Source organism: Sus scrofa, chromosome 5, assembly GCF_054392235.1.
Source record: "Sus scrofa isolate SSC_HxYL_T2T_F1_AM1 chromosome 5, Sscrofa_HxYL_maternal_Yorkshire_Landrace_v2.0, whole genome shotgun sequence".
Taxonomy (NCBI): Eukaryota; Metazoa; Chordata; class Mammalia; order Artiodactyla; family Suidae; genus Sus; species Sus scrofa.
The window spans coordinates 91,202,068-91,224,908 of NC_139387.1; the positions used below are offsets into that span (position 1 = coordinate 91,202,068).

The 22,841-nt window shown below is 41.0% G+C and overlaps 1 protein-coding gene across 2 annotated transcripts in view; it reads left to right on the forward strand.

Moving 5' to 3' along the window:
• Positions 1 to 4,242: 4,242 nt before the first annotated feature.
• Positions 4,243 to 22,841, forward strand: part of BLTP3B (bridge-like lipid transfer protein family member 3B) — a 103,012-nt gene continuing 84,413 nt past the window's right edge. Inside the window, exons 1-2 of one of the 2 annotated variants that reach the window (XM_005664214.4) lie at positions 4,243 to 4,526; positions 15,337 to 15,483. Coding sequence is in view for 1 of the 2 variants with exons in the window: in XM_003126693.6 (XP_003126741.3) it covers positions 4,483 to 4,526 (44 nt within the window). In the remaining variant the exon portion in view is untranslated. The remainder of the gene's footprint in view (positions 4,527 to 15,336; positions 15,484 to 22,841) is intronic. The other variant, XM_003126693.6, reaches the window with a different exon arrangement.

The following is a 22,841-nucleotide window of genomic DNA, read 5'->3' on the forward strand; positions in this document are numbered from 1 at the left end:
AGACCTCTGGCCCGGGAACCTCCATGGGCCTCTGGTGCAGCACTTAAAGGACAAAAGACAAAAAAAAAAGTTGAAAATCCAAAGTCAATTATATCAAAGTTTAGTCATTCAATTTTCTCTAAGTTAATATTGATAGGATCCCATACTCATAACATGTGAAGTATATTTTATCAATCTTACAGAGCAACCATCATTTCATCTTTCATCTTTTTTATGCTTTTCAACCCCCTCTTTCCTGATTGTAAGCCCTTTATTACTGAAGCCTCCCTTTTTGCTTTCCTTGATATTTACCTGCTCCTGGACTAAGATACTTTTTGTTCTTGACTTCAGCTATCATTAAATACTAACGAATCCCAAAGCAGAATTTCCACCCTCCATTGCAACCTGAATGTTTCTATCCAGACATTTTGAGATAACCTTAAATGCAACAAATCTGCTCCGATTAGACCTCTGGCCCGGGAACCTCCATATGCCTCGGGTGTGGCACTAAAAGGAGAAAAGACAAAAAAAAAAAAAAAGGTTGAAAGTCCAAAGTCAATTATATCAAAGTTTAGTCATTCAATTTATAATCATATCTCCAAAACTGCTTGTTCCACCTATATTACTTGTCTCAACTACTAGTGTGCCCTAATAGCCACCCAGTGTCCCAAACTAGAAACTTCAGTTACCTTCAACTCCAATCCTTGATTTAATCTCTGGATTTTGTCCTTGACCTTTTTGTTGTTGTTGTCTTTTTGCCATTTCTTGGGCGGCTCCCTCAGCATATGGAGGTTCCCAGGCTAGGGGTTCAATCGGAGCTGTAGCCACCCACACCTGAGCAAGGCCAGGGATCAAACCCGCAACCTCATGGTTCCTAGTCGGATTCTTTAGCCACTGAGCCACGACAGGAACTCTTGTCTTTGACCTTGTTAAATCTCTACTGATACTGTCTTATCTCTCACAAGAAACAGTAATGCTAGTGCCTTCTCAAGGCTCCTGTCTCCATTCTCTTTTTGCTATGATCTGTCCTCTGTACTGCCAGTATGATTATCAGCAAATTTTTTTTTCAATCAGAAATCTGATCAACTTCTCCAAGTTCACTCACCATAGAAGTTTTTCAAGGCTTGACATTGCCTATGAAATAATGTGCATCCATTTGCAGTTCATCCCCCTTCAACCCATCCTACAGTGTGTGCTGGTAAATATTTAACAATCTCCAAGAAAAAAAATGTGTTCATTTGTACTGTTTACTACTCTTTGTGGTGAAAATACTGTCACAGTGGCTGATTTCAAGCTTTTCTGAAGTCACCAAACATCAGAATATAGAGTTGGGAAGAGATATGCACAATTGGTTCTCATGAGCCAGTACACGCCAGCTTCCCCAGACTGTTCAGGAAAAGCTCTGACTTTACTCACCTTCACACCATGCACTCTCCCCTTCCAGGTTTTAGCACAAAGAATCTCAAGCCTGTAACTGTTAGTTTTCATATTCATGCATATTTTGGCAATGTGTAATTTTAAAGAGTTAAAAATACCACTCTGATATAAATACATAATGAACAGGTGCAACAGATGTAAGTGTATACCCTATCTTTTTTTTTTTTTTTTTTTTTGTCTTTTTAGGGCTGCACCTGCAGCACATGGAGGGTCCCAGGCTAGGGGTCGAATCAGAGCTGTAGCTGCTGGCTACACCACAACCACAGCAACTCAGGGTCTGAGCTGCATCTGTGACCCACACTACAGCTCATGGAAATGTTGGATGCTTAACCCACTGAGCAAGGTCAGGGATTGAACCTGTGTCCTCATGGATACTAGTCAGATTCATTTCCACTGAGCCATGACAGGAACTCCCAGTTTATACCCTATCTTTTTGGTTCTTGCACTAATATGAGTGAAGAAATATTTGATCCACATTTGTTATATGTTATATAACAGTCACATTTTTAACTTTTTGAAAATCAGACATTGATAATTAAATAGCAATTAACAAACATGTAAGTTAATTTAAAACAGAATTTATAGTGGTTTTGTGATGTGGTGTTCTGAATCAGAGGAGAGTAAAAGTGAAATTCTTACTGTGTATTTTCTCAATAAAAAGATAGTCTAACTACAATTTTTCACCTTAGGTTTTTGTTTGTTTTGTTTTGTTTGTTTTTTTATCACTTCACAATTGCCTGAGGTGTTTTTCTTTAGTCCTTCCTTGGGGGGAAAAGGAATCCATGTTTTGTTCTAGCACATTAGGCTCTTTGTCATTTAAAAGCCATGAACTTTGACACTTCTGTCCTTTTTCAAAATTGTGCTCCACCTGCCTAAAACATCCTTTGCCGCCTACTGAATTCATAATGATAGCTACCATTCTGTTGTGTCTGGCAGTCTCTAAGAATTTAACCTTCATTACTGTGGTTAATCTTCACAACAGCCTCGTGAAGGTAAACAAGCACCACAGGGCTGGAGAGGTTCAGTATTTTCCCGTGATCACATGGTTATAAATCCTACGGAGCAAAGTTTCAAATCCAGTTCTGACTTAAAGGCCTGTTCTTTTAACATTAAACTGACATTATCATTTTCAAAATAATATCTCCACTATAAATCCACCTCTGACTTAACAAAATAGGATCACTTGCTCCTTTATGTTCTCATAGCACCTTGCTTCTGTTTTCAATTATGCTAAGTTTAATAATAGCTTAATCAAGAGCCTCCCATATACTAGGCACCTTGATCGACATTGTATATGCATAACCTCATTTAATCCTCACAAAATTCTGAGTTAGATACTATTATCGCCAACAGATGAAGAAACTAACGCTAAGAACTAAATAACTTGCCCAAGTTTACACTAGCTTCAAAGTGGCTGGGTCAGCCTCTGAACCAGAGTCCAGTGACAAGAGTTCAAGGTCTTAGCTTTAGAAATTTATTTTCCAGGAGTTCCCGTCGTGGCGCAGTGGTTAACGAATCCGACCAGGAACCATGAGGTCGCGGGTTCGGTCCCTGCCCTTGCTCAGTGGGTTAACGGCGTTGCCGTGAGCTGTGGTGTAGATCGCAGACGCGGCTCGGATCCCGCGTTGCTGTCGCTCTGGCGTAGGCAGTGGCTACAGCTCCGATTCAACCCCTAGCCTGGGAACCTCCATATGCCGCGGAAGCGGCCCAAGAGATAGCAACAACACCAAACAACAACAACAAAAGACAATAAAAAAAAAAAAAAAGAAATTTATTTTCCAGCAGAGGCTGTTAATCCTCTGAGAGCAGGAACAGTTTTTTTGTTTGTTTGTTTTTGTTTAGACTACCTTAGTTATTTGAATAGTGCCTCACTTACAGTGCATGATAAATGTTAAGTGAGTAAACAGTCAACCCACATATATCTTCTTCACTTTACTTGAAAAGCGCTCAGTTGTTGGACCATGTGTAAATTATCCCCTCTTCATGGTTGTTAGATCATGTGTAAATTATCCCTACACACCCACCCACACATTTTTCTGATAACCTCCCTCAGAGGTAGTATAATTTTCCCCCCTCTTTTAAACATCACTGGGTGGTCATTTTCATCTCTCCAAAATGTTGGTTTGGGGCTTGGTGTGGTAAAGGTGCAGAGCTGTAATAGTTTTCCCTGCTATTTCAACAATTTCCTTCCTTTACATAGAAATTTTCAAGTGAAATTTTACATCCTCATTTCTTTAGATACTACAACCTGGTGAGTTGGGTAAGGCTGATATTACTAACCTATTGTATAGATGATTAAACTGAGCTACGAGTAAGTGAATTATTTTCTCCAGGCTAACACAGCTAGAAAATACTCGAGCTAGGACTTGAATTTAGGCTTTCTAATTCCCAGGTCCTGGGCTGTATTTAAAGACATGTTATCAGTTTTCATTTCCCATAGAATTTCTAGAGAAAATATCACTTGGTAGCATTTAGCCGGGAGAAAGCAGAGCGGGTGGGGAAAAAAAAAAGCTAAGCGTGTAGAGCAGTTTGTGGGGCAAATTGTGAAGAAATGAAAAAGAGACGTAAGATGTGGATGAAGGACTCAGTGATGGAGACGAGAATGGTGAGGGTGGTCTAAAACCCAAGAAAGTCTTGGAATTGGGAGGAGGAGGATGCAAAAGCTTAGGGGCAGGATGACTAGTCCAGCCTGAGTCCCAGACGGGGAGGCGGGGCAGTAAACCTCCAGGGCCCGCCCGGAGTCCGCGTTGCTCCGCCCCTCCCCGCCCCGAGCCGACGCAGCCACGCCCCGAGCCCGCGCCGCCCCTGCCCTCCCCCAGGTCTCTTAGGTGATGCTGCAGCCAAGATGGCGCTGGCAGCGGCCGCGGCTGCCTGAGCGCGATGCTCCCGGTCCTTGGCGGCAGCGGTGGCGGCTGTGGCCTCGGCCGGGGCCTCGGGTCTGTCCCAGGCGTGAGTGCTCAGGCACCTCTCCTCCGGCCGGGTTAACCCGGGCAAAGAGGAGACGGCCACGAAGAGCGGAGGCAGTGAGGAGCAGGGAGAGAGTGTGGAGCCTCCCGCCTCGGCACCATGGCTGGGCTCATCAAGAAACAGATCCTGAAGCACCTCTCCAGGTCAGTCGAGCATCGGGCGTGGGCGCCAGTCCGCCTCCGCCCTCGTCCGTATCCGAGGCAACCTGCGGCTTCGGGGGCGGGGGGACCTGGCAGTCGGGCGGGAGGCGACCCTTGGGCTCCCCGGTCCAGTCGGGGCAGAGGTCGCCGCCCGGGATCTCCCGTCGGCTGCTGCGCCCAGGGCTGGCCTCACGAGTCGGCCTCTGGACCGGTTCGCCCTTGGACTGGTTCTCTCCCCCGGCCGGCTCGCGGAGGAGCGTGTCGGGCGGCGCAGCAGGCTGCAGGCTGCAATTATACCCCGCGCGGCGCCTGGGGGCGTCTGGAGGACCCCTCCTGGGCGGTCCTGCGCGGAGGCTGCAGAGGGTCAGGTACCCCGTGTCCGCCTCCATTCGGAGCTGAGCGGTTCCGTTAACCCAGGGCGTCTGGCGCCGTGTGGACTCTGACGGTTGAGGCTTGGCTCCGCTCAGTGAAATGTTAACCTTGTTATTGTTCTGCATTCACCCTATCTCGCCGTTCCCAGTCTTGCATTAGAGGGTGTGCCTATTTGAACAGTTAGGATTTGTTTTAAGTAAATAACCAGAGTTAGCCGCTCTGGCAGGTTCTTTCTGGAGTCGTTTTAACCCCACATCATTCGTCGTGCAAAGCAGCTTTTTGCTTTATTTTTATCTGAAACCCATAAATTCAGGGAGTCAACATCTGTGGTAATAAACCCAAGACTTGTCATTCTTTCCGTTTCATAAGGCCGTTTTAGTCAGAATCATGACTCAGTAATGCTGGCAGTTTGTTACTGCTCCTGGTTTCTCCATATTTGTCTTCAGACACAGGCTCACTGTGGGATCTTGTTTCCAAGTTGTTAACAGTGAATTCAAAGTGGTTGGTTATAACCCTTTTCTCTGTTATTTGTCTGTTAATGATTACTTTTAACTGATTTTAGGAAAACATTTGGGTGATGATACACTTTCGAGGTAAAAACAATTCTTTTTTTTTATTACTCAATGAATTTATTACATTTATAGTTGTACAATGATCATCACAATCCAGTTTTATAGGATTTCCATCCCCTAACCCCAGTGCATCCCCCCACCCCCCGAACTGTCTCCCTTGGAAACCAGAAGTTTTTCAAATAAAGATAATTCTTGATTCTCCAAATAGTTGTATACTACAGGTTATATATTGGTGAACAAAACATCATTTCTGTGATTCAGCAAATATTTTCCTCACTTAGAACATTGAATAAGATATAGTTTGTTTTTGTTTTTGTTTGTGGCTAAGGATTGAATCTGAGCTGCAGCTGCAACCTACAGTGCAGCTGCAGCAATGTGGGATCCTTTGCGCTGGGTTGGGGATGGAACTCTGCTGCAGCCACCCCTAGCAGCTGCAGTCGGATTCTTAACCCACTGTGCCACAGCAGAAACTTCAAGATACAGTGTTTTTAAAGTAACAAATTATAGCAGCATTTATGGATACACATTTCTTTTTTTTAATACACATTTATTAATATCACTAATTGGAAACTTTCTTTTAAAATTGTACATATGATTCAATAATGAATTATCTCATTTTGGAAGATTTTATATTTATTTTTTTAATCATTTAAGTAAGGTCTGACTTACCAAATATCCTCCAGCCTTCATTGTACTCAGTTCTGCAAGAAAATCCAGACCTACAGAAAATGGTTTGAATTTTTACTTTCTCACTCTCTCAAGGATGATAGCTAGCTCCATTCTACATGCATAAGAGAAAAGTTTGTTCAGTACATTGAGTGCCTTAGGGCATTAGAGTTTAATCCTCTTAAAGAAGCCCAGTTGAGAAGGACTCTTAAAAATTACTAGTGGTGGAGGAGTTCCCTAGTGGCTCAGCAGTTAACAAATCCAACTAGGAACCATGAGGTTGCCGGTTTGATCCCTGGCCTTGCTCAGTGGGTTAAGGATCTGGCGTCGCCAGTGAGCTGTGGTGTAGGTCCCAGACTTGGCTTGGATCCCATGTTACTGTGGCTCTGGTGTAGGCTGGAAGCTACAGCTCCGATTAGACCCCCAGCCTGGGAACCTCCATGTACTGTGGGTGTGGCCCTAAAAAAAAAAGACACACATAAAAAAATTACGGGTGGAGTTCCCAGCGTGGCTCAGTGGTTAACGAACCTGACTAGTATCCATGAAGATGCAGGTTCCATCCCTGGCCTTGCTCAGTGGGTTAAGGATCCAGTGTTGCCGTGAGCTGTGGTGTAAGTCGCATGCAGCTCGGATCCCAAGCTGCTGTGGCTGTGGTGTAGGCCAGCAGCTGCAGCTTTAATTCGACCCTTAGCCTAAGAACCTCTATATGCAGCAAAAAAGACAAAAAAAAAAAAAAAAAAATAGCGGTAGTAAGTTCCCTGGTGGTCTAGTGGTCTGGGAACTGAGATCTCATGTCAAATTGCTGCTGGCTATTCTCGGTGGCAAAAGAAAAAAAAAAGTATATATATGTGTATATATATATGTATATAGTAAAGGCAATGACATACTTCATAAAACAGAATTGACACATTCAGAATTGAGTCTTGAGGATTACTTTTTAATCTGTATGATTTCTAATAGCTGTTTTGTAAATAGTAATGATTTTTTTTGGAATGAGTTTTTGAAACACTTGAGTTTTCAGTTATTTCATATTTCAAAATTTCCTCAAGTTAGGTGACTAAAGAGTATTAAATTCATGTTACTGGTTAAAATATTAATCTTATTGCTACTGCTGTCCCTTGTCATTTCCTAAGAAAAATAGTTATAAATTTAAAGGATGACAATAGGTGAAATAAGGTGAGTGTTGTGATAATTTATAGTTACTCGAATAGGAATGAACTTTTTTTTTTGCCTGCACCTGTGGCATGTGGAAGGTCCTGGACCAGGGATCTATCCTGCACCACAGCAGCAACCCAGGCCTCTGCAGTGACAGAGCCGAATCCTTAATGTGCCATGCCACCAGGAAACTCCCAGGAATGAACTTTTGAAATTACCAGTGTCAAGCTTAATTTTACAGATTATCTGGTAATGAAGATGTCACTGTGCTGATCTAGTCATCTGGAATACAGTTTAATCGGAAATACTATGGACATGTTACCTTCTAATAATAGACATTTCATATGGCCAGCGAATGGAATTCATGGCAGTGTTGTAAGAGAGGGTTTACTTGAACATACTTTTCTCTCTGTAGCACCCATCCTCATCTATCATAGTATATGCTTATTTATTTGCACTTTATTTGTCTTCTCCACTGACTTGTAAACTCCATGAAGGTAGGGATTTTTTTTTTTTTTTTTTTGAGTCTATACTGAGTCTAGGCACTCAGCAACTATTTGAATAAATGCATAAATGACAATAGGGAATGGATTCTTCCTCACATTCCTACTTTTTTAAACTGAGGCAAGACTATAAGCCACCAGTAGCATAACATACTGGACGTGACTAGTCTTCCTATGGTTTTAGGACATAATGGGCAATTGAATTGCATCACTGGATAAATGTGGTGCCTTTTGTGTCCTTTTTGGAAAGGAAGGACTAGGAAAATGACCTTTATAAAAGGGGTCTTCCACTGAGGAATACTATTTAGGAACCAACAGGAGAAAGAGAGTGCTTACTCTGAGCCTTGAGATTGAAGTATAGTGAAATTGTAAGATTAAAACCATTGCTACTCAGATGCAGAGGCTTGAGAAACTGGTATATTGGAAAAGTATGAAAGAGGAATTATTTTAAGAGATGAACAAATGCTTTAAGGAAATATTCAACTATTTGGGAATTGTCCTAAGTCTGTATACTTGTTCTCTGCCTAATTGTTGTTTAGTTTGTATCCCAACCATCTCTTGCATTGTTAATAAAAGCAATTTGTGTACTAGGGACATATCTGAAACTGAAGAGGGAGAGCGAATGAGTGTGTGTGTGTACTTGCGCATGCACACGCAGGTGTGCGGGTGTGTGTGCACCCCTGTGGTGGAAAAGGGGGTTGGAGTAATTATATTTTAAGAGAAGTGAAACAAAAACCCTTTGAAGGAGAATTTACCCTAATCTTTTATACTATGATTGGCACAGAATTTGTTTTGGAGGCTTCCCTAGGAGAGTATTCTTTCACAAGGAAATAGAAAGCTCTAAAGAAAAGTTAGAAACTGTAAGAAAGGAAATAAGAAAGAGCAGGAGCTACCTTCAGGTCAAGGTCTCATTATCTGTCACTGTGGTGTGTGTACACGTGTGCTCAAGCAATTGCGAAGTGGGTGAAATAGAAACTCCACGATGGGGTACATTTATGCCAGGACCTGAAAGGGGGTGAGGAAAATTCAGATACACATGCTACCCCACTCCTCCTTTGGCTCAAGGCCTACTAAGCTTTGGACACAAGATTTACTGTGGAGAGGGAGTTGGCAGACATACACCACACCTGGGTATAGTTTTTGTATAGTTTTTAAGCACTTGTTCTCAAACATGGCTGATATTACCCCTCAGGGGACATTTGGCAATGTCTGGAAACTTTTCTTCTGATTTTCATAAACTGGTGGGGTGAGGGGGTAGAGGCCAGGGATGTTGCTAAACATCCTACCATCCCCCACAAGGAAGAATTATTTGGCCTCCATGTCAGTAGTTTTGAGGTTGAGAAACTGGTTTAAAGTAAACATATGTGTGTCAGATGATAGGGTACTGTGCCAGTTAAGATTATATTGTCTGCAAACAACAGAAATCTGGTTGTTTAACTTAGGTAAAAAAGGATATGTAATAGAAAGCTATTTAAGGGAGTTCCCATCGTGGCGCAGTGGTTGACGAATCCGACTAGGAACCATGAGGTTGCGGGTTCGGTCCCTGCCCTTGCTCAGTGGGTTAATGATCCGGCGTTGCCGTGGGCTGTGGTGTGGGTTGTAGACACGGCTCTGATCCCACGTTGCTGTGGCTCTGGCGTAGGGCAGTGGCTGCAGCTCTGATTCGACCCCTAGCCTGGGAACCTCCATATGCCACGGGAGCGGCCCAAAGAAATAGCAAAAAGCCAAAAAGCCAAAAAAAAAAAAAAAAAAAGAAAGCTATTTAAGTGGGTCACAGAAACAGGAACTAGCCAACTCCTAGGACCTCATTGGAAGCGTTCTTGGGAGTTCCTGTTGTGGCGCAGTGGAAATGAATCAACTAGTTACCATGAGGTTGTGGATTCAATCCCTGGCCTCACTCAGTGGGTTAAGGATCTAGCGTTGCCATGAGCTGTGGTGTAGGTTGCAGATGTGGCTCGGATCTGGCGTGGCTGTGGCATAGGCCTGCAGCTATAGCTCTGATTAGCACTATTGACGTTTGGACAGGGTAATTCTTGGTTCTGAAGGGCTGCTCTGTGCATTGTAGGGTGTTTAGCAGCATCTCTGGTCTCCACCCACTAGATGCCAATAGCACCCCCACAGTCTTGACAATGAAAAAAATGTCTCCAGACATTGCCACATGTCCCCTGGAAGCAAAATCACTCCTGGTTGAGAACCACTGCTTTAGGGTGCTCCTGTCTTTCACAACTCCCAGTCTGATTTTTGGTTTTTTTTTTTTTTTTTTTGCGGTGGGGGGGGTTGCTTTTTGGGGCTGCACCCAAGGTATGTGGAGGTTCCCAGGCTAGGGGTCGAATCTAAGCTGTAGCTGTTGGCCTACACCACAGCCACAGCAACTTGGGATCCGGGCCACATCTGCAGCCTACACCACCAGATCCTTAACCCACTGAGCAAGGCCAGGGATCAAACCTGCTTCCTTATGGATGCTAATCAGATTCCTTAACTGCCAGCCACAGCGTGAACTCCTCCCAGTCTGATTTTTCCTGTCAAGTTTCAGATTCCTGGGCGAGAGAATCTGTCTGGCCCAGTTCTGTTTATCTGTGGATCAATTAGCAAAGGCAAAGGGTGGTACAGCATAGATATGGTCGTGAGGAGAACTATTTTGAACCAGGATTGCTGCTCTATTTGGTATCTAAATAGGTACTGAACTAAATTAGATTTCAGAGGGCCCCATTTGCTATGGTAAGGAAATAGCAATTGAACTTCATCCCAGGAGGTGACTGCTAATATAGAATTCCTGACAGAAGAGGGACATGATCACTAAAAGATGCATGGCTATCAGTTGGTTTGGAGTCCAGCGTTCAGGAGCAATTTTCTGGGGTGGAAACAGAGTATACAGAGGGTCTCTGATTAACTCAAGTAGAAAAATAATGTAGAATATCAGTATCCCGCAGAATTTATGGGAAGGTTAGAGAAACTAACTTGGGAAGGGACTGGATCCAGGCTAGCTCCAAGGATCTAGGTAAGAAAAAACACTTGTCAGTCTCAACAAGACATGCTCCCTAAACAAAGGGGAAGGAACAAGTAGAAAGGGAGGGTGGCCTGGGGAGATCGTTAAGTATTTTAGGTGAGGCCCTAAAAAGCAAAAAAAAAAAAGAAAGAAAGAAAGAAAGAAATACAGTTAACCAACAAGGACCTACTGTATAATAGCATAGGAAACTATATTCAATATTTTGTAATAATCTGTAAGAGAAAAAAAATAAAGAATATATGTATATATAAGAAATGGAATCACTGTGCTGTACACCTGAAGCAAATATGATATTGTAAATCAACTATACCTCTATAAAAATAGAAAAAGGAAATGCAACATAGATTTAGACTGTCAGAAATTATTTCCTCAAATGATAATTTCAGGGAAAGGGAATAGGAAGTGCAAGGAAGTGGGGATGAAATTTGCAGTTTTATTTTATTTTTTATGTTATTTTAATTTTTGGTCTTTTTAGGGCTGCACATGTGGCATATGGAAGTTCCCAGGCTAGGGGTCAAATCTGAGCTATAACTACTGGCTTATGCCACAGCTACAACAGCACCAGATCCGAGCCATGTTTGCAACCTACACCACAGCTCATGGCAGTGCAAGAACCTTCAACACACTGAGCAAGGCCAGGGATCCCGCCTGCATTCTCATGGATACTAATGGGGTTTGTTACTGCTGAGCCACCAAGGGAACTCTGAAATTTGCAATTTTAAATCTAGTGATGGAGGAGGCTTAATTGAGAAGGTGATACGAGAGACCTGAAAGTGGGAGCACATGCAAAGATCCAGAAGCGGAAGCATACATGTCATTTTGGGGGGAAGTATATCAAGGCTACCAACACGGGTGAAGTGGGGGTGAGGAGTGAGGGGAGTAGAAGAGGAGGTCAAGGAGAAAACAAGGGCCAGATGTTGTGGGACCTTCTAGTGACTTTGGCTTTTACTCTGAGTGAGAGTGGAATCCACTGCAAGGCTTTGAGCCGTTGATCACTCTGCTGCCAAGGGGGAAATAAGTAATAGGAGGACAAGGGCAGAAGCAGGAGCCCAAGGAAGAGTGTTAACTACCCAGGTGCAAAAAATATTGGCTTGGAGCTAAGTGGATGAAGTGGAGTTTTTGAGATACGTAGTCAGGTTCTAGATGTATTTTGAAGGCAGAGCTACAGGATGTGCTGACAAATAACTATTGATTGAGAAAGAGAACAGTCATGGATGACCTTTTTTTGTCTTTTTTTTTAGGGCCACACCTGTGGCATATGGAGGTTCCCAGGCTAGGAGTCCAATCGGAGCTGTAGCTGCAGGCTTACACCACAGCCACAGCAACGCCAGGTCCCAGCCGCGTCTGTGACCTACACCACAGCTTATGGCAACTCCAGATTCTTAACCCACTGAGCGAGGCCAGGGATCAAACCCACATCCTCTTGGATGCTAGCTGGGTTCATTAACCACTGAGCCACGATGGGAATGCCCATGGATGACTTTTTGCAATAAGCACCTGACAAGATAGAGTTGCTGTTAACCAACCAAATTGGAGAAGACTTCAGGAGGAGCAGGCTTATGAAAGAATATTGGGAGTTTGTCTCTGGATGCATTGATTTGGATGCCTATTAAGTACCTAAGTGGAGTTCCCTTTTATTTGTAAACTAATTTAGATTTCACCTCTTATAGTCTGGCAACAGCAGACTTTGTGTGTGCAGTTATACTTTGGTTTATGCAATAGATATTTACAGAAAAGTGACTTGTTGATTGAATTTTAGGGGGTGGAGTTTTCTTTTTATCTGTTAAATACACTATATAGACGCGTCTGAAATTGATCAGGTATCCATTTATTTCGCATTAATTTCTAACTACAACCAGATATTGATTCTTGCAAAAGTTACCTTCAGGAGACTGATTTGAATACTTCAAGTGAAAGGGAGATTGGATGCTTGGTCCATTGGATATTTTAGTACTCTCATCCTAGAATCAGAAGGTATTTATTCCTGTCTCCTAGAAGGAAGTATTTAAAAGGTTGAGGTTTTTCCTACTTTCCCAAAGTTTAACAAATAGTATGGAGTGGTTAAGTCACTGATCCAGTACCTATTTAATTTGATTATTCTAAAATACCTCTTCAGGCTGTTGTTCCCACGTAATAGTTTGCCTTTCCTTCACTTAGTTTTCAGCATTTGTTATACTCTTTTATGGAGTTTTATCATCCTGCTGCAGTACCCCTTAGGAGATTCTTTTATTACTTGGGAATCCTTTGACTTTTCAGTCCTTTGAATCTTGGGAAAATAGTCTTTTGACTCAGCAGTTTTTTAAAGCTGGGGAAGGACAGTTTCTCCATTCAGTTCTTTTTCTTATGTAATTGTTTCACAATATCGCTTTTTGCAATATTACACTTTGCTTTAATACTGCAGTTTCCAGTCTAATAAGCATTTCATAGTTAAGTTGATCACTTATCAGTTATATGTTTTAAATTCTGTATATTATGTTACTTAGGATGAATAATTTAATATTTCTATTAAATATTGATGTTTACAGGTTGATATTACCTCAGATTGAATGTAAGTTACAAGTGAAAGAAAGACTTGACGGCTCTTGGGAGTTTTGTTGTGGGTCAACAGGTTAAGGAGCCAGTGTTGTCCTTGTGAGGATGCAGGTTTGATCCTTGGCCTTGCTCAGTGGGTTAAGGATTCATTGTTGCCATAGGCTGCAGCATAGGTTGCCAATGTGGCTCAGATCTGGTGTTGCTGTGGCATAGGCCGCAGCTTTTTTTCACCTCCTGGCCTGGGAACTTCCGTATGGCTCAGGTACAGCTGTTAAAAACAGAGGAGTTCCCCTTATGGCACAGCAGAAATGAAACTGACTAGGAATCATGAGGTTGTGGGTTCAATCCCTGGCCTTGCTCACTGGGTTAAGGATCTGGCATTGCTGTGAGCTGTGGTGTAGGTCGCAGACGCAGCTTGGATCTGACGTGGCTGTGGTGTAGAATGGTACAGCTCCGATTGGACCCCTAGCCCGGGAACCTCCATATGCCACAGGTGCAACCCTAAACAGCAAAAACAAAAACCTCTAACTTTATGACTGTTTGCATGAGTGAAATATGGGCAGTTGACATATCAAGACCAAGTGATTAAAACAAAATTAAAAGCTGAGCAAATATGATTCAGGATATAGTAATTTATTGTTTGCTTGATTTTTTTTTTTTTTTTTTTTTTGCTTCTTAGGCCTGTACCCATAGCATATGAAAGTTCTCAGTCCAGGGGTCCAGTCAGAGCTGCAGCTGCCAGCCTACACAGTTAAGGAATCTGAGCCACATCTGTGATCTACACCATAGCTCACGGCAATGCCGGACCCTTAACCCACTGAGCAAGGTCAGGGATTGAACCTGTCTCCTCCTGGATACTAGTCAGTTTTGTTACTGCTGAGCCATGATGGGAACTCCTGTTTGCTTGATTTTTTTCTAGGCATTAGACTTACTTTTGGGCTGTTTGATAATTCATTGAGACTTCTCCCAGCCAAAATGAATGCTGTGTATAAAATTTGAGTCTCTATATTAGTTTATCCTTTAATACTTAATTTTAGCTATATATATAATGTACTCTTTTTCTACCCAAAAGCATCATTAAGAGAGGAATCTCAGACTTCTTTTTGCTACTGCTGTCATAGCTTCATATTGTTTTCCTTTACGATGGTCTATCTACTAAAACAAAAGCTTCATGTTTATTAGTTCCATAGACTGTCATCTCTTTAAAGGCAGAATAACCCTGATAGGCTTTGAAATCTGAGGGCAGTGACTATACTTGTCTTATTCACCATTGTATCTTCAGCATCTGGCACAGAAGTATGATACATAGCACTTGTTCAGAAACATTTTTAGCTAACTGGAGAAATAAATTTATACTACTTTGGCCTTCATAGAATACTTGGGACGTAAATGCATATATCCATAAACTTGAATACATTTCTGGCAGGATTAAAAAGCTGATTCATATCCAAAAAAATTTTAATTTTTTTCTGATATTATAGTCTCCAATTTGCTTTTGAATATATAGATAATATAGTTTATTGTTGAATCACTTTGGTTTGTGGGTTATTTTTCATAGATAACTTTACTCTTTAGTATTGTCTATGAAATGAAATGAAATGAGGATTATAGTTTTAACTTGGCTTTTTGACAGTTAAAATTTTGACAATTTGTGGGTTGCTTGTCTTTCAGAGTGCTTGTCCTAATTGTTTTCATTTAATGTTGAATTGTAAAGTTCAGCCTTTGTATAACTTTTATACAGCATAGCTATCTCATTTTTGTTAATATTTTTAATATAGATTTTTAAATATATTGATTTGAGTGGTGCAGAGAATGAAGAAAATCATGAATGATTCATTTATCTTAGAATTTAAACAGCATTTGCCTTTAGATAATCCAGTGTGAAATACAAGTGTATTTTTCTTTAAAGTGCATCACAGCTGAATATTTTTATCATATCGTTCCTTTCCTCTTCCTTCCCTTAAACTTGCTCCCTTCTGTGTCCCCTGTGTACCCATTCCCTGCAGCGATCCCTGCTGGCTGTGGTGGAGATTGGTGTGCTGTGAATTTCATAATCACCCAAATGAGTACCAGAGGAGTCTAAGAAACCTTGGCAACTGACTACTTGCTTTCACCAGGAGTAGGGACCTTTTGTCTGAATTTGCTGCCCTCAGGTAATTCTTCTATTCCCCATTGTTGGTTTTTATTTTTGTTTTTTTTCCTTTCTGTAAATGCAAGCACTTACTTTGTCCCACATAAAGATACTTGGAGAATATTTTCTAATTCTTCTTGTTTTAGTTAGATACCTTTTTTTTTTTTTTTTTTTTAACTAAGTAGCCACAGGCTCATGCAAGTCTTCTCTCAGAATCGGTGCAATTCTTCTCTTAGAATGTTTTCTAATATGTATGGTTTGGCAATATACTTGAAGTTATAACCAGTTCTTTCTGATGTTGGAGGCATGAGTTTTATAACTTGTAGTCACCTATTTGGAAATAGTAATTAGCATTTGATCTATGCTTCAATGGATTAGGCATCATAAATCAATGAGGTATGAAGGCTCTTTTGATAAAGAGGATGTTTTGGTCAATTTTCTCACTGAAGGACTTTTTTTGGAGTTTTCTGAATGAGTTTATTTGTGTACTTAATATTAATTATAGTCTTTATCAAAGAGATTGCAATAACTCATGAATAGCAGTGAAAATAGGATTCTCTTTTGAAGGATGTAAGGGTTCCCACCTCATTCTTTTCTTCATCTCCCTCATGCTCTCCCCCTGCCAAAATCATTATCAAGGAAAGCAATTATGCTAAAAACCAGATTCATGGAAGTAGCACTACATTTCTTTTAGCTTAGGACTCGATGAAAAACCAGGAAATTCACATCTTTGCACACTTCTGATGCTTGAGAAATTTATCCACTTAAATACTTTGAACCTATTCTAAAAGTCTACTAATAAAATAGTAAAGACTAACCATAAGCAAAATTGGGCAACTCATTATATACTTAATCTAGGGATTATGGAATGTTAGTAAACTTGTTGGCCATGTGTTAGCTAGCAAGTATATAGGTTTGTTGTTTATGATGGCATTCAAAAATGGCTCTGATTTTGTATAAACCTCTGGTAAATATTCTGGGGGCTTTGCTCCTGAAGTTCAGTCATAGCTATAATTTTTTGCCTTGTCTAGATTACACTTCCTTAACATATGTCTTTTGGCCTGGTTTGAAGATGAGGATTTTATGATTTTGTTCTGTTTATTTATTTATTTTTGTTTTTTTATGGCTGCACCTGTGGCACATGGAGGTTCCTAGACTAGGGGTTGGATCCAAGCCAGAGCTGCTGGCCTAGGGTTGGATCAGAGCTGTAGTTGCCAGCCTACACCACAGCCACAGCAACACCAGATCCGAGCCGTGTCTTGGGTCTGCACCACATCTCCAGATCCTTAACCATACTGAGCGAGGCCAGGGATTGAACCAATATCCTCTCATGGGTACTAGTCGGGTTGTTTCCGCTGATCCATGATGGTAACTCCATGATTTTATTCTAAGTTTAAATCACAACTCTCTGTACATGTATGTATTCAAGTTGGTTACCAAACTTAATTACTTTTTCTTCTTCTTCTTTTTTTTTTTTTTTGTCTTTTTGCCATTTCTTGGGCCACTCCCTCGGCACATGGAGGTTCCCAGGCTAGGGGTCTAATTGGAGCTGTAGCTGCCGGCCTACGCCAGAGCCACAGCAACGCAGGATCCGAGCCACGTCTGCAACCTACACCACAGCTCACGGCCACGCCAGATCCTTAACCCACTGAGTAAGGGCAGGGATCGAACCCGCAACGTCATGGTTCCTAGTCGGATTCGTTCACCACTGCGCCACGACCGGAACTCCCCTTTTTTCTTCTTAACCTTGTCATTTTAATCAGTCATAATCCCTTTTTTATTTAAATAACTCTAGAGTTTATTTTCTTTAACCTGAACCTAGCACATTCCAGACTGCTTGGCACAAAGTAGATATCAATAAGATTTGAATATTTCTGCTGTCACTACCCAGATTTAAATCTTTTTTTTTTTTTTTTTTTTTTTTTTGGCATGAGTTGTTGTGACTAAGTATTGTTATTTCTTTCTGGTCTCATACTTCTTTTTTGTGGAGGGCGCATACCCGCTGCATAGGAAGGTTCCCAGGCCAAGGATTGAACCTGAGCCACAGCAGTGACAACACCGGATCCCCAACCTGCTGAGCCACTAGGGACATTCTCATCTCATACTTCTTTAATCCATCCTTGAAAATGTTACCAGAGAGAACTTTCCCAAATACTAATCTTATTTAATTTCTTGGTAAATATTTTTTATTGGCTCATGTTCAAGCTTAAAAAAATTTTTTTTGTTTTATAACAGAATTTTTGGTCCAAAGAAATATTAAAATAGAACTTTACTTCATAGAATAGAAGTAGAGATCCTCTAGTTAAATCAGTGATGGAGGGTGGCGGTCAGCCGTCATTTCCTTTCCGTTTTTATTTTTTCTCCCACTGGGGCTGAGTCATGAGCAGTCTCCTTAGGGGCACTATAGGAACAGTTCTGATGTGTAGGATGAAACCCACATTCCTTGGCATGAAATACCAAGAGTTCTTCGTCATCTCCCAGCTGCCCATATTTCAAGGCATAATCATTTTTTTTCAAACTCTGAAAACTTATACTTCATCTTTGCTAGCTGTATATGATTGGACAACCTTGAACATGCTGCTGCTTGTCGGAAATGTCTTTCTGTGTCCTATTCACGTAGCAAAAACTTACTCTTAAAAACATAGCTTAAGTGCTGCCTCTTCCATGAAACCTTTCCAGAGCAGTATACTTTTCTTTTGGCTGTGCCTGTGGCATGTGGAAGTTTCCAGGCCAGTTATTGAACCCCTGCCACAGTAGTGAAAATGACAGATCCTTAATCTGCTGAGCTATCAGGGAACTCCAAAGCCATATGTTGTTTGTTTTGTTTTGTTTTTATGGCCACATCTGCGCCATACGGAAGTTCCTAGGCTAGGGACTGAATCAGAGCTGTAGCTGCCAGCCACACCACAGCCACAGCCATGCCAGATCCACCTGCAACCTACACCATAGCTCATGGCAACTCTGGATTTTTAACCCATTGAGCAAAGCAAGGGATTGAACCCACATCCTCACAGATACTAGTCAGGTTCATTACTGCTGAACCACAATGGGAACTCCCAAAGCAATATGTTTTGTTTTGTTTTTGTTTTTGTTTTTGTAATATGGAAGTTCCTGAGCCAGGGGTTGAGGCCCAGCCACTGTAGAAGCAACACCTAGAAGTTATGCTGCGAGCCACACGGGAAGTCCTAAAGTAATATGTTTTTTAACAAAATTGATCACCTCTTCCCTCCTCCATTTTTTTTTTTTTTTTTTCTGCTTTTTAGGGCTGTGCTTGTGGCAATGCCGTATCTGAGCTGCTTCTGCAACCTATGCCACAGCTCACAGCAAATCTGGATCCTTAACTCACTGAGCAAGGCCAGGGATGGAACCCACATCCTCATGGATACTAGTTGGGTTCTTAACCTGGTGAGCCACAATGGGAACTCCTCCATCTTATCCTAGTCTCATTTTTATTGTACAGTCTGGCACATAGCAAGACTATATATAACATACTACAATAATTTGTTTATATGATTGCCTCTAACAATAAACCATGAGGTCTTTGGAAACAGTAATTATTTGTCTAAGTTGCCCAGGAGCTTAATCATGAAGGAGGTATGTCTAATAGTGTCAGATTTTCTGATGTTTCAACAAAATTTGAAAACCCAGATTTTAATGTAAGATCTACCCATTTTAAATGTTAGCTACATATTCAGCTTTTTAAAAACATTGTGCAGACCAGACAAAACTGTGGAGCATAGCTCATGGGCTGCCAGTTTGCAGCCCTTCCATTCTTTAAATGTTTATGTGGAAAAACTGGTTAGACAAGATTGGTTAATTTTCTTTACATGCGTATTATAAAAATACCCAAGCCAGATTAACTGTCTAAATTGAGAATGCTCAAAAAAAAAAAAAAAAAAGGAATTTATTATGAGCAGCATACCTTGATTCCATTGACACTGTAGGTTTCATTTAAAAAAAGTAACATTTGGAGTTCCCGTCGAAGTTCAATGGTTAACGAATCCGACTAGGAACCATGAGGTTGCGGGTTTGATTCCTGGCCTCGCTTAGTGGCTTAAGCATCTGGCGTTGCTGAGAGCTGTGGTGTAGGTCGCAGATGTGGCTCGGATCTGGCATTGCTGTGGCTCTGTTGTAGGCCAGTGGCTACAGCTCCGATCGGACCCCTAGCCTGGGAACCTCCATATGCCGCAGGCGTGGCCCTAGGAAAAGACAAAAAAATAAAATAAAATAACATTTATACCTTAAATATTTAATAAGCCTCACAAATGACATTGAAAACTCCTTGGGGAGTGAAAATTGTTGTATATTCCTATAACACCTAGTTAATGTTCAGTAAATATTATTGGATCAGAAATTGACCAGTATGATAATGGATTGGTAATTGATTTTAAAATACCTTTTAAGTTAAAATTGTACAAATTTGATTATAGTCTTGTCTCTGGCTTGTTGTGACATTGAATAGTTGACTTCTCTGGACTTTATATTTTCTGCTATAAAATGTGGACTTTGGGCTAGAGAAACTTTTCAAGCACTAAAATTCTAAAATTATTTGATATTCTTTGCTTGTATGAATGCTGCCTGTGGTTCGTCTCAGTTTTTTTTTTTTTTTTTTTTTTTTTTTTTTTTTTTTTTTTTTACTTAGCTTAAAATTGCTTCTAATATCTTCACATGACAATGCAGTTGTCTGGTTTTCGAAAAACCATGATTCAGGAATTCCTGCTGTGGCACACTGGGTAAGAATCCAGCTGCATCCAAGGTCTTGCTACCTCTTGCCTATTTGCCTATTGCTTTAGCTGAAGCTTAAAAAAAAAAAAAAATCCAACTGCAGCAGCTCACATTGCTGTGGAGGCTAAGTGGGTTAAAGGATCCAGAGTTGCTGTACTTGTGCCCGAGGTTGCAGCTGTGGCCAGGATTTAAGATACAGGAACTTCCATATGCCATGAGTGTGACCAAAAAAAAATAAATAAAATAAATAAAATTAAAAAAACCCTCGTGGTTCAAATATCCTAAAAATTCTTATTCCCTGGAATTTCCCCTGTGGCACAACAGGATCAGTGGTGTGCCTTCAGCACCAGGACACAGGTTCCATCCCTGGCCTGGTGCAGTGGGTTAAAGGATCCTCTGTTGCCACAGCTGCAGCATAAGTCACAGCTGTGGCTGGAATCTGATCCCTGGCTGGGAACTTCATGTGCTACCAGGTGGTCAAAAAAAAAAAAAAATTTTATTTTCTTGTATTTTATTAAGTTATCTAGTCCATTCGTTTTTTGGGGGGTGGGGGGCGGTGCATACGGAAGGGATTGAACCTGTGCTAACAGCTGAGGCAACACCAAATCCTTAAACCATTGCACCATGAGGGAACTTCTCATTCTTTTTTTATTAAGAAGTAACGCAGAAATAGCCCCATATTTTTGTTTTACAGAGTTTGTTTGGCTTGATTGTTTTCATAGTGTGCAAGTAAAGAAAATCAACCAATCTTGTGTAATCAGCAGTTTCACTCACACACACACACACACACACACACACACACACACACACACACCTTGAACACCTCTATTGAAATAGAATTGAGGATTTCCTGTTGTGGCTCAGCAGAAGTGAATCTGACTCGTATCCGTGAGGGCTTGTGTTCGATCTCTGGCCATGCTCAGTGAGTTAAGGATCATGTTGCCATGAACCGTGGTGTAGGTTGTAGATGTGGCTCAGATCCTGCGTTGCTGTGGCTGTGGCATAGGCCAGCAGCTGCAGCTCTGATTGGACCTCTGGAACCTCCATATGCTTCGGGTGTGACCATTAGAAAAAAAAGAAATAGAATTTATTTGTATGTGATAAACTGCATATGTTAAGATGTACAATTTGATGAAATTTTGACATCTCTCAAGTTTCCTCATGCTTCTTTGTAATCCTCCTCCTCCCCTCCTGCCTTATCTGTTATTATGTGATCTACTTTATTTCATTTAGATTATTTTGCATTTTCCAGAATTTCATATAATCATACAGTATATATTTTTCTGGCCTTTCCCCCTCAACATAATTATTTTGCAATTAATTTATTTTGTTTTATGCATTATGTCTTATTGCTGAGTATATTCCATTGTGGATATGCCACAATTTATTTATCCACTCACTGTTGATGATCATTTGGGTCGTTTCTAGTTTTGGGCTATTAGAAATAAAGCTGCTATGAACATTCATGTATGTCTTTCTGGGACATATACTTTTCATTTTTTTTTCTTAATATTTTCATTTATTTCATTTTTTATTGCTTTTATTTTTAGAGTATGACGTAAATAGTAATGATATTGGGAGGCCTCATCTTTGTCTTTTTTTTTAACTGAATGAATTTTATTATGTTTGTAGTTGTACAGCGATCATCACAACCCAATTTTATAACATTTCCACTCCAAACCCCCAGGCCATTCCTCTCCCACCCACAGCCTGTCTCCTTTGGCGACCATAAATTTTTCAAAGTCTGTGAGTCAGTATCTGTTCTGCAAAGAAGTTCACTGTATCCTTTTTTTTAGATTCCACATAGAAGTGATAGCATATGATGGTGGTGTCTCACTGTCAGACTAACTTCACTTAGCATGATCATTTCTAGGTTCATCCATGTTGCTGCAAATGCCATGATTTCATTCCTTTTTCTGGCTAAGTAATAGTCCATTGTGTATATGTACCACATCTTCTTTATCCACTCCTCTGTCCATGGACATTTAGGTTGCTTCCATGTCTTGGGCGTTGTATGTAATGTTGCAATGAACACTAGAGTATATGTATCTTTTCTTTTCTTTTTTCTTTTTTGTCTTTTTTAGGCCTCACCCCGAGGCACATGGAGGTTCCCAGGCTAGGGGTCAAATTGGAGCTACATTGGAGCTACAGGATCCTTAACCCACTGAGTGAGGCCAGGGATCAAACCTGCTTCCTCGTGGATCCTAGTCAGGTTCGTTAACCACTGAGCCATGACCGGAACTCCACATGTATCTTTTTGAGTCATGGTTTTCTCTGGAGAGATGCCCAGGATTGGGATTGCTGTATCAAATGGTAATTCTATTTTTAGCTTTTTGAGGACTCTCCATACTGTTTTCCACAATGGTTGCACCAATTTACATTCCTACCAGCAGTCTAGGTGGGTTCCCTTTTCTCCACACCCTCTCCAGTGTTTATTGTTTGTAGACTTTTTGATGATGGCCATTCTGGCTGGTGTAAGGTGGTACCTCATAGTAATTTGGATTTGCATTTCTGTAATAATTAGTATGTTGAACATCTTTTCATGTGTTTTTTGGCAATCTGTATGTCTTTTCTGGAGAATTGTCTGTTTAGGTCTTCTGCCCCCTTTTTTTGGTCTTTTTCATTTTAGGGCCGCACTCACCACATATGGAGGTT